Raw genomic sequence first — 12,059 nt, forward strand, 5'->3', positions numbered from 1 at the left:
GTCAGTCGTGTGTACGGCAGACGGTAGGAAATAAATTGATGGGAACACTGATAGCGGTAGCGCCAGATAATTTACATAGCCTTTTTCTCCGCTCCCATAGGTGGCGGAAGAGTCTCCTGATTTCACATCAAACCTTAGGGAGATTATCAGGAAGGAGGTGAAAGATTCCCTGAAATCCCTCTCCCGGGGGGAGTCTTCCAAAAGAAGAAGGGAGCCTAGCGCCTCAGATTCGGATTCGTCCGCTGGCCCTAGTAGGGAGAATGATTCAGACGCCTCTGTCTCCTCAGCGTCCTCTTCGGAAGAGGAGTCTAACCGTTTCTGTTTCCCGTTGGACCAAATGGACAAACTAATTAAATCAGTTAGATCCACCATGGGGGTGGCTGACGAAAGGCCAGAACTCTCAGCACAGGACCTAATGTTTGGCGGTCTAGACCCTAAAAAGCGTAGGTCTTTTCCGCTCAACGACAAGGTTCAGAACCTCATCAAAAGGGAGTGGAAAAAGCCAGAGAAAAAAGGCTCTTTTCCACCGGCCTTTAAACGCAGATATCCCTTTGAGGACCCCATGGTGAACACATGGGATAAGGCGCCGAAATTGGACGCAGCGGTGTCTAAGGCGTCTAAAAAATCATCTATCTCCTTCGACGACATGGCTTCCCTAAAGGATCCTCTCGATAAGAAGGCTGACACATTCTTTAAAGGGACATGGGAGATGTCGGCGGGTGCCCTGAGACCTGCTGTAGCTGCGACATGTGCAGCCAGATCGATGATGGTCTGGCTGGATCAGCTAGGGTCTAAATTGGAAGGGGGTGTTTCCAGAGATTCTATGTTGAAATTCCTACCAACAATTCAGAATGCCGCTGCCTTTCTCGCGGATGCATCTGCGGATTCGGCAAGAATGGCAGCTAGGGCGGCCGGACTATCAAACGCAGCACGCAGGGCCCTATGGCTGAAATGTTGTCCGGGTGACCTTCAATCCAGATCCCATCTGTGCTCTATCCCATGCGAAGGGGAATACCTGTTTGGTCCAGTCCTAGACGAACTGCTGGAGAAAGCCGGAGACGAGAAGAAGTTGTTTCCCAATCTACCAACTGCCTCTTACAGGCGTCCCTTCCCAGGGAAGAGATTCTTTCGGAGAAGACCAGCCAGAGACAAGAGCAGATGGGATAAGAAAAAGAAGAAAGGTACTGGATTTATGTTTGGAGGTGGAGGACGTCAGGAGCCATCTCATGAGGTCAAAAAACCACCCCAATGACTAGTCGCCCCGGTGGGAGGTAGACTATCTGCCTTCTACCCGGCCTGGTCCAAAATCTCCAGTAGTGATTGGATTTTGAGGTTAATAGCTATGGGTCTGCGGCTAGCGTTCTCTTCTATCCCTCAGGACTTCTTCAGAATTACCCCACTCGGGTCCTCTCCAGCAGAACAGGCGGCCCTGGAAACGGAAGTTCACGACCTGCTCAATAAAAATGTCCTGTCAGAGGTTCCGGAAGGAGAACAGGGTAGAGGGTTCTACTCTCCTCTATTCCCAATAAGTAAACCTGACGGCTCCTTCAGAACAATTATTAACCTTAGGGCTCTTAATAATTTCCTGACCGTTCAATCATTTAAAATGGAAACTATTAACACCGCAATAAAGCTGCTGTTTAAAAACTGCTTTATGGTAGTATTGGATTTGAAGGACGCCTATTACCATATCCCTATTTATGCAGGTCACCAACGATACCTGAGGGTGGCGGTAAGGTTGGATGGGGTAATCAGTAATCAGACACTTCCAGTACAGGGCCCTCCCCTTTGGTATATCGGTCGCCCCTCGAGTGTTTACCAAAGTTATGGCGGAAGTTATGGCACACCTGCATGAGTCCAACATTCTAATAATCCCCTACCTGGACGATCTCCTTATCGTAGGTAAAACGGCGGATCACTGTCTGGAACAGTTACATAACGTGATGTCGGCTCTGGAGCGTCTGGGGTGGTTGCTAAATGTTAAAAAATCACGCTTACAGCCCATGACGGTGCAGCGATTTTTAGGCCTGACCCTGGATTCCCAGGTTCAGGAATGCCGTTTGCCTCAAGAGAAAATTGATCGCCTGCACCTTCAGGTGCTGAATGCCTCTAAAAACCCCACCATGTCCCTTAGAAGAGCCATGTCTCTGTTAGGCTCTTTCTCGTCCTGTATTCCAGCGGTCCGATGGGCCCAGTATCATACGAGGATACTGCAGGGCGAGGTGCTGTTACAACAAAAAAGGTTGGGGGGATGTCTGGAGAGCCGGCTGACCCTATCCCAAAACGCTATTGTATCCCTCGGATGGTGGCTAGACCAAAAGAACCTGTCCAATAGGGTCCCCTGGGAATATAATGTAACTCGTATAGTCACCTCGGACGCTAGCCCTTCTGGGTGGGGGGCTCACATGGGGGATACATTGGTCCAGGGGCTTTGGGATCGGGATCAGATAGAAATGTCCTCCAACCTAAAGGAGTTAACGGCTGTGGAACAGGCAGTTAAATCACTCCTTGTCTATCTACAGGGCCACCACGTGCGGGTATTCTCGGACAATCGGGTCGCCGTGGCATACATAAATCACCAAGGCGGGACTCGTTCCAAATCCCTAATGTGCGTAGCAGATCGACTATTCCATCTAGCAGAGCAACATCTTCTCTCATTGACGGCTCTTCACATAAGAGGGGCAGAAAACACTACGGCGGATTTCTTAAGCCGCAACACATTGAGGCAGGGAGAGTGGTCCCTGAACGGCTTCATCTTCAACCTCATCGTGGAAAGATGGGGTCAACCAGAGGTAGACCTGTTTGCCACAAAAGAAAACAGGAAAGTGGCACAATTCTGCTCTCTCAACCCCAGAGAAAATCCTCTGTCAGTGGACGCCCTCCTCATAGACTGGAACTTCAGGCTAGCCTACGCCTTTCCTCCCCTATCTCTACTTCCTCTGGTGGTGAGGAAAATCAGGAAGGACAAAGCCACTGTGATAATAATTGCCCCCTTTTGGCCCAGAAGGACGTGGTTTCCATGCCTGAGGGCTATGTCGATATCCGACCCATGGGTCTTGCCAGACATCCCGGATCTCCTATCCCAGGGCCCAGTCTACCATCCTCGGGCGGTTGGCCTTCATCTGACGGCGTGGATTTTGAGCGGGCGCTGTTAAAGGATAGGGGGTTCTCTCCAGGCCTCATTAACACTCTGCTGAAGAGCAGAAAAATAATCACCACAAAGATTTATGTCAGGATCTGGAAGAGGTTCCTTCAAAACTCGGGGGTAATAGCTGGTCAGTCAGTACCAATAGACCAGATTTTAGAATTCTTACAGAAGGGGTTGGATATGGGGTTATCCCCAAATACACTTAAAGTGCAGGTATCAGCCTTGGGGGCCCTCTTTGGCTGCAATATTGCTGAGAATCACTGGGTCAGCAGATTCATCAGGGCAACAAAACGGGCTAGGCCAATGGTGAAGAATAGGGTCATGCCATGGGACCTGAACCTAGTCCTCTCAGCCATGACAGAGGCCCCATTTGAGCCAATTTCTTCAGCCTCTATTAAAAATTTATCTCTTAAAGTAGCCTTCCTGGTGGCCCTAACATCGGCGCGTAGGATAGGCGACATCCAAGCATTATCCAGGGTCCCCCCTTACATGCAGCTTAGGGATGATGGAGTGATACTATCCCCTGATCCAGCATATCTTCCTAAAGTAGTGTCCAGGTTCCACAGAACACAGGAAATAGTTCTTCCATCTTTCCTCCCCAATTCTACTAACGATAAGGAAAGGAAGCTACACACTTTAGATGTAAAAAGATGTATCCTGGAGTATCTAGCAGTAACTGATCCCTGGAAGATAGATAATGCCCTATTCGTGTCCTATCAGGGTAGTAGGAGGGGTCATAGAGCATCAAAATCTACTTTAGCTAGATGGATCAGGGAGGCTATCTCGCTGGCATACATCTCAAAGGGCAAGCCGACGCCTGAAGGTCTGAAAGCGCATTCCACTAGAGCTATGGCGGCTTCGTGGGCAGAAAGATTGGAGGTGTCGATCGACCAAATTTGTAAGGCTGCTACTTGGTCTTCCCCAAACACATTCTATAACCACTATAGATTGAACTTGGGTGCCTCTTCTGATCTCTCTTTTGGTGTAAGGGTGCTGCAAGCTGTAGTCCCTCCCTAGTTAGTTACTCTCTGTAATTCTCTCCGTAGTGCTGTCATGGACGACCGATAAAGTCTTAGTTACTCACCGGTTAACGGTGTTTTTCGGAGTCCATGACCGCACCTGTACATACCCTCCCGTCTTCTTAAGTTCTGGGTGTACACCTCTTCCTTTATTTATATAATTCACGGGTAGTGAATAGTTAGTTATTGTATCATTGTTTATTATGTATGCTATTAACCTTGGTGGTCCTCTTGTGCTCTGTAAACCAACTGATGCATGGGAGAGGTGCCCCCTTATGTATCTGTAGGTTTCCTGTTCCTGAAGGGCGGAACCCCTCTCTCCGTAGTGCTGTCATGGACTCCGAAAAACACCGTTAACCGGTGAGTAACTAAGACTTTCTGAACCTACAGGAGGATGAGGCTCCTGCTCATGAGCACTCCGTTACTTTCAAATGGGTAAAAATGTTTTTCCCGGAATTTTCCCTGATCACAGGGAACTTGTCATGACTATGTCTAAACACTGGGAACACTCTGAAAAGCGCCTCCCATTTAAGAGGAAGCTACACATCCTCTACCCCTTTAGACCAGGCCTTCTTGATAAATGGGCAGAATCCCTAAGGTGGAGCCACTGGCTTCTCGCCTGTCTTTCTAGACAGCCTTGTTTCTACTGATCAGTGCATCCCTTAAGGATTCTACAGATAGACAGATTGAAACCTTGGTTAAGTCAGCCGTTGAGGCAGCTGGCGCCTCTGTCCCACATTTGCCTACACCTGGGTGTCAAAATCCATGTCTGTCTGGGCAAGAATACTTAGTCAAGGTATTCCTCCGGATGGGAGGCCAGATCTGGCTGATCAGATTGTCCATGCCAGCAAATATCTTGTGACCGCTCCCCTTTTGATGCGGCTGGTTGTTCCGTCACGACTACCGGCAGCATCGTTGCCATACACCGCATTCTCTGGCCTCACTGGTTTTGCCTTCCAAGTCTCTAGATCTTTTGGATCCAAGCTGGATCAATAGTTTCGAATGCCACCGGCGGGGGAAAAAAAACACCTCGCTTTTCCGGTCCAAGCCTAATGTCCTTTTAATAGGAAAAGGTTGCTTCAAACTCAAAAGAGATAGCGACGTCCGGCTACAATATCGACCGTTCTTCTCCCCCAGGAAGAAATTTCCTTTTGGTTTTTCGCCCGTCAAGACATACATCGCAGGCCCCAGCAGTTCTTCAGGCAGTCTTTACCTGCCATTCACAGGAGTGATCATACCCGTCCCCTGGAACGTACTGTTGTCGGGGTTCTATTCTATTCTTTCTTAGTCACGAAGAAAGGCGGAGCGCTCCTCCGTTTTTAGTCCTCAAGCGGTTTACCGGTCACGTTCGGTACTGTCTTTTCAGGACGATGTAACTAAGTTCGGTAATCACTTTCATGGACTCGGGAGAATTTTTCTCACATTCTTGTTTGTGTTTAGCTTCAGAGGCTCCTATGATGTGCGATCCAGGAGGGTCCTTATCAGTTCACGGCCCTCCCCTTCATCCTAGCTTCTGCTCATAGACTATTTACGTCATGGCAGCGGTCAGGGTCATTCTTCTATCCAAGGGAGTTTTCATATTTCCCTACTTAAACGATCTTCTGATCAATGAGCCATCCCGCTGAGGCTGCAACCAGAGTCTTCAGTTTACTCTACATATCCGGGTCCATCTCAGCTAGATTATAAACAGAGAAAAGTCCTCCCTCACCTTTGCTTAGTACTTTTTGTTTCTAGGTATGGGTTCGACTTGACCCAAGCCCGTCTCTTCTTTCCAAAGGAGAAGGTTTTTCATCCCTCTGCCAGGGATTTCTGTACTCTAAAGCGATCAGCTTCTCTTCCCCTATGGTCCTGCATAGGAGTTCTAGGGGAAATGGATTGTCGCCTCAGAAACCGTTCCTTTTGCCTAGTTCCATGCCCGCCCCTTTCAGTGGGCTTGCTGGTCCTTTCCTTGGACAATCCTGTGCTTTTTCCTCTGAGTGAGGCAGTCCCTCATCTGGTGATGCCATCGGCATCAGTCCTATAAAGGAAGTTCCTCTTTCCTCTCTAGTGGCAGGTTGTCACCAACAACGCCAGTCTCCTCTTTTGCGGAGCCCCTTTTTCTTCGGCATACAGCGCAGGTCCACTGGAACGCCCAAGAGACAACGCCACGGCCGAGGTTTACATAAACCGTTAAGGCGGTACTCTCATCAAACGAATGAAGTCAGAGTTAACAAGAATTCTGCGAGAGGCAGAGCGTAATGTTTCCGCCATATCAGCCGTGCACATTCCGAGGTTTGGAAACTGGGCAATCGATTTTCTGTGCCATCTGGGTCTTTCTTCGGGCAGCCAATGGCTCAGCCCCTCTGTCTTCTTCCATATATGCTGAAATGGGGCTCTCCGCACGTTGTCCTCGTGGCGTCTTGGATAAACCACAAGGTTCCTTGGTTCGTAGCCAGATCCCGGGACCGCTAGCCACCTGTTACGATGCTCTAGTAATATCGTGATCACAATTCCATCTGCGCTCTCCTTTTCCGTCTCTTCCCTTGGCCCGAGAGTTGTGAAAAGGATAAAGGAAGAAGGGATCCCTATATTCCTGTTATCTTCGGATTGGCCAAGAAAGGCCTGGTGAATATGTTCATAGACGCCCCTTGGAAGCTTCCAGGCCGTCCAGATTCTCTCTCTCTCTCTCGCTCTCTCTCTCTCGCTCGCTCGCTCGCTCGCTCTCGCGCTCTCTCTCTCGCTCTCTCTCTCTCTCGCGCTCTCTCTCTCTCGCGCTCTCTCTCTCTCGCGCTCTCTCTCTCTCGCGCTCTCTCTCTCTCGCGCTCTCTCTCTCTCTCGCGCGCGCGCTCTCTCGCGCGCGCGCTCTCTCGCGCGCTCTCTCTCTCTCGCGCGCGCTCTCTCTCGCGCTCTCTCTCTCTCGCGCTCTCTCTCTCTCGCGCTCTCTCTCTCTCGCGCTCTCTCTCTCTCGCGCTCTCTCTCTCTCGCGCTCTCTCTCTCGCGCTCTCTCTCTCTCGCGCTCTCTCTCTCTCGCGCTCTCTCTCTCTCGCGCTCTCTCTCTCTCGCGCTCTCTCTCTCTCGCGCTCTCTCTCTCTCGCGCTCTCTCTCTCTCGCGCTCTCTCTCTCTCGCGCTCTCTCTCTCTCGCGCTCTCTCTCTCTCGCGCTCTCTCTCTCTCGCTCTCTCTCTCTCGCGCTCTCTCTCTCTTCCACCACAGTTCATAGTCTGTCTTTCACAGCATGGCCATTGAGGCCATAGTCCTGGGGGAGGCTGGTTTTTCCCCGTCTGGTCATTCAGACCATGATTTGGACCGGGAAACCAGCATCCTTGCGTATCTACTACAAATACTGAAAGGCCTTCTTTTGGTGGAGTATGGACAAGGGTCTGGTCCCTATGTCCGTTTTTCCTTTCATTCTCGGTTTTCTTCAAGGAGTCGCCCACCTAGCTCCTCCTTATTGTCCTCCGATAAATCCATGGGATTTTAATCTGGTCTTAGGCGCGCCACAGCGCGCTCATGTTTTAGCCCATTCAACACATGACATTTTTTCTCCTGTCTTAGACAGTTGTCTTCTTTGCTCAATTATGTCCATCAGGAGAGTTTTCAAGTCAGCGGCATTGTCCTGCCTTTCCCCACTTCTGATCCTATATCAGGACAAGGTGGTTCTCGGACCTGGCCCTTCCTTTCTTCCCGAGGTGGTCTTTTCCTTTCTCATTAACAAAGTCATTGTCCTTCCTTCTGTGTCTCTCCAGTCCATCCGCTGGAGAAGTCCCTCTACAAGCTGGTTTCCGTCACCGCTCTTCGAGTCTACCTTTCAAGGACTGCTCCCTTTCGTCAATCTGATTCCCTGCTCATCATCTCCGAAGGTTGCCTTAAAGGGCTCCTAGCTTCTAGTTTCTCTGTTGCCGTGAGGCATTCCGTGTTCAGGACAAACAGCCTCTTCTGACGGTGCAGGCTCCTCCGGGGGTGAAGGCTCACTCCGCCCTGCGGTGGGGGCCTCCTAGGCTGTGCGTTACCAGGATTTGGCTTTCCAGACTGTAAGACCGCAACCTGGTCATCTTTGCCCTCTTTTGTTAGTCTTTACAGGGTTCATACCATGCCTCTTCTGATGCAGGCCTGGGAAGGCAGGTGCTGCAGGTGGCGGTTTTGCACTGACCGACCTGAGCCCATTTATTCCTTGAATCTTCCTGTTTCCCACCCTAGGGACTGCTTTTGAACGTCCCATGGTTACCTGTGTCCCCCAATGAAGCGATAAAAGAGGGATTTTTGGTACTCACCATAAAATCTTTCTTGGAGCCTTCATTGGGGGACACAGCACCCTCCCTATCTTGTTTGTACCATTAATGTACCTTCCTAGTTGCATTGGCACATATGTGATACCATTATTTGGTATGTTGTACCATTATTTGATCTATGTGTCTTCAGGTTGGATTGCTACATATGTTGTACCATTATTTGGTCTATGTGCCTCCGTTTTTGGATTGGTATATATGTTGAGTTTTGGTTGCTTCTACTACTGCTTTAACACTTCCTGCCTGTCGGTGGGTGTATACTGCAGAGGAGGAGCTATTTTCCTTTTTTTGCATAGTGTCAGCCTCCTAGCGACAGCAGCATACATGGTTACCTGTGTCCCCCAATGAAGGCTCCAAGAAAGATTTTACGGTGAGTACCAAAAATCCCTCTTTTTGTTCATAGGATTTATGCAAGGCCAGTTTGTCAATAATTTCTTGTGAAGAGAGTACTTTAGAAGATTAAAAAAAAAAAAGCAATAGCATTCTTAGAAACTAAAAGCAGATGTATAACAAGTTTCCTAAAAGGTGGAGTCAATTTGGTCTGCATTCAACGAGAGCAGGGCCAACTGAGGAGACAGAGAAAAATCCGAACGTTTTAATATAATAGAAATAAGAGAAGAGATTTCATCCCAAAAAGGTCTAATATGTGGACAAAACAAATGGGAAAGGCTACCATAATGTCTAGCCACCAGATTTGTAATTTTTTTTTGGTTGCTGCAATAACACACAATCAGAATGTACCTACCGCCGAAATTGTCAATTAAAACATCATCTCGCGATCCCAAAAAACTATTCCTCACACAATTCCAGCGGCAGAAAAATGAAAACGTTAAGTGTCTTGGAAAATGATGACCTAAGCAAAAACAAAAAATTCTGAATTTTTTTTTTTTTATACAACTTAAACACGAAAACCTAACATTTCCATGGCGGGAAGGGGCTAGAGTGCACCTAATTTGTCACGCTGACTTGTGTTGGATAAGAAATGTGGTGCATTATACACTCTTGTCTATCTTTATACTACATCTTAGTATCTTGCTCATGGATAATTTTTTTTTCACCAAAAACTATTGCCCAGGGCCACCATTACTTGTGGGTGCATTTTAAAAATGACATGTGACACGCATTGTGATATCGCATCTAGCCATTTCCCATGGTGGCACATTGTGACCTACATTTGAGCCCCAAATATTTAAAATGTTAGATTTTCAGTTGCTGTTGCAAGTGACATGCGGCTTTGGCAATACCAATTTCGTGTAATTTTGTAGGTTTTACAACTTTTACACAATACTCCCATGTCCTTGCAATCAGAATGATGAACATGTATGTCAACGTGTGGCCAGGCATCTATATACTGCAAATGACGTGTGGTTTTCGGTCAGGTGGTTAAGCAGCTTATGCTATATACTTTGGATATTCCATATCCAATATATAATTGAATAATTTTTGTTTATGCTACTTCATTATTCTTCATGGGATCAGTAAGTTGGTACAAATGTCTCCTTCTTTTCAACAGGGGGACGGCTGTGCATTCCGTCACTCTGAGGCTGCCTTAGGAAATGAAACCGTTTGCACTTTGTGGAAGGAAGGCCGGTGTTTTCGCCAAATCTGCAAGTTTCGCCACATGGAAATTGATGTAAGTGCTCAAGATTAGAGATGAGCGAATATCTTGGCCTTCCTCTTTATTCGGCAAGCTATAGTGCTTACCGAAGATGCTGCAGCAGGAACCCGAATGCCTGGAGCGCTCCAATAATCAGGTGTCCGGCGCCGCAGCTGCATCTGTCGCGGCTGTGTCACTGCCACAGCACACCGACTCTCCATACATGTGTTGTGACTGTCACACAGCCGCAACACATACAGCTGCAGCGCTGGACACCTGATTATCGGAGCGCTCCAGGTATGTGGGTTCCTGCTGCAGCTTCTTCGGTAAGCGCTATAGCTTGCTGAATAAGGAGGGACCCGGACAGATTAACTCATGTCTATTCTAGATCAATAAGTGACAGCCAAATGTGGTCTAAGGGGTAACGTTTCTCCTTATGGAGAGTGACATACCAGCTGGCTTGTCAAGGTAAGGAGGCTTATTCGCCGTGCAATGCTCCTCTGGGAAATTAAATATGCAAATTGCCTCTTCTGAGAAAAAGAGGACTTAACTCTATAGCGCCACCTGTTGGAAGTAGCGATCCTACAAGTCACAATCAACCCTTTAACGAGTCGTGCAATATGACTTAGGATAAAAGCCAAATCCGTATCTGATTTGGCTCTTATCCTAAGTCATATAGCACGACTCGTTAAAGGGTTGATTGTGACTTGTAGGATCGCTACTTCCAACAGGTGGCGCTATAGAGTTAAGTCCTCTTTTTCTCAGAAGAGGCAATTTGCATAGCCAAATGTGGATCATTTTTGGGTTGTAAAAAATCCTTTTTTTGTATTGTTTCCATAAATGGCTGATTCAGGATCACACCTTTTGCATCTTTATGGAGTATTTTTTTTCTGCCCTATATCTGGTATATAAAATAAGACAAGTTCAATTTGAAAATAATAAGCTTTTTGGTGATGTATAACTTAATGTGCAAAAATAGAAGAGAGTGATCCATTATTCAATAATCTAAAAGGGCGTGCTGAGATCAATGAAGGACAGAGAGTACATCATGACTTTACTAACCAATATCAAGTATAATAGCTAGAATAATGATGGCTATTTATGAGTGCTATGCACATCAATCACCCATCCTTGCTTTTATTGCTCATACTTGCACCAGGCGTTTGTCCAGTACTTGGGAGCAACAAAAGCTACCCAAAAACTTAGAACAGTGTACTTTTAACTCTTATAATACATGAAAACACCAGAAAGAGAGAGTATACATACCATAAAAATCTTATATTAAATATGTACGGTAATTAAAAAAAACACATATATGAAGTATACAATTGTAATGGCAGAGGCTGCAAAAACCGTATACAAATCAGGGGAGGCCAAACCACATGTATTATCCCCAAATGAGGTTCTACAACATGTCTACAAAATATAAACCTTGAATAGTGGATTACAATCAGTAAAAGTGCATATAGTGCAAAAAGCTGCCTAATGGCGTGCAAACTTAATACATGTAAATAAAGGGACTTACCATATTTTTCGGATTATAAGATGCACTTTTTTCCCCCAAACTTGGGCGTGTGTCTTATAATGCGGATATACCTTACCCAGTAGCGTTGCTGCGGGCCGCAGGCTGGATGAGGGAGTGTCTGGCGCAGCTGGCGGTGCCATGGGGGTGTCCGGCGCTGTGGGTGGTGTCCTGCGCTACCCGGTGGTGCTCATGCTAGTCTCCGTTCGAGCCCCCGGCAGTTCCATGGGTTTCCTCCTGTGCGGTGGACTCCAGGAAAAGGGCCGCCGAGATCTCGGGAGATGAGATTTCAGCTCTGAGATCTCATCTCCTGAGATTTCGGTGCAGAGATCTCCATCTGTGCATGGGGGCTGCACCGGAGACCAGCATGAGCACCACCAGGCAGCACTGCCCAACACCCCCCAGCGCCAGACACCCGCAGCAGGTACCTGGATCAAAGTGCATCTTTCTACTTGGAGGATCCAGTAGGTGTGTGTTTTTTTTGTTTGTTTTTTTTACTATTGGACATG

At 47.6% G+C, this 12,059-nt stretch overlaps 1 protein-coding gene across 9 annotated transcripts in view; it reads left to right on the forward strand.

Moving 5' to 3' along the window:
* The window catches only part of ZC3H11A (zinc finger CCCH-type containing 11A), a 120,465-nt gene that overhangs the window by 58,377 nt on the left and 50,029 nt on the right, over positions 1-12,059 (forward strand). For all 9 annotated transcript variants that reach the window (XM_077295440.1, XM_077295448.1, XM_077295442.1 and 6 more), the window contains one exon: positions 9,945-10,064. In XM_077295440.1, the coding sequence (XP_077151555.1) occupies positions 9,945-10,064 (120 nt within the window). The remainder of the gene's footprint in view (positions 1-9,944; positions 10,065-12,059) is intronic.

Source organism: Ranitomeya variabilis, chromosome 3, assembly GCF_051348905.1.
Source record: "Ranitomeya variabilis isolate aRanVar5 chromosome 3, aRanVar5.hap1, whole genome shotgun sequence".
Taxonomy (NCBI): domain Eukaryota; kingdom Metazoa; phylum Chordata; class Amphibia; order Anura; family Dendrobatidae; genus Ranitomeya; species Ranitomeya variabilis.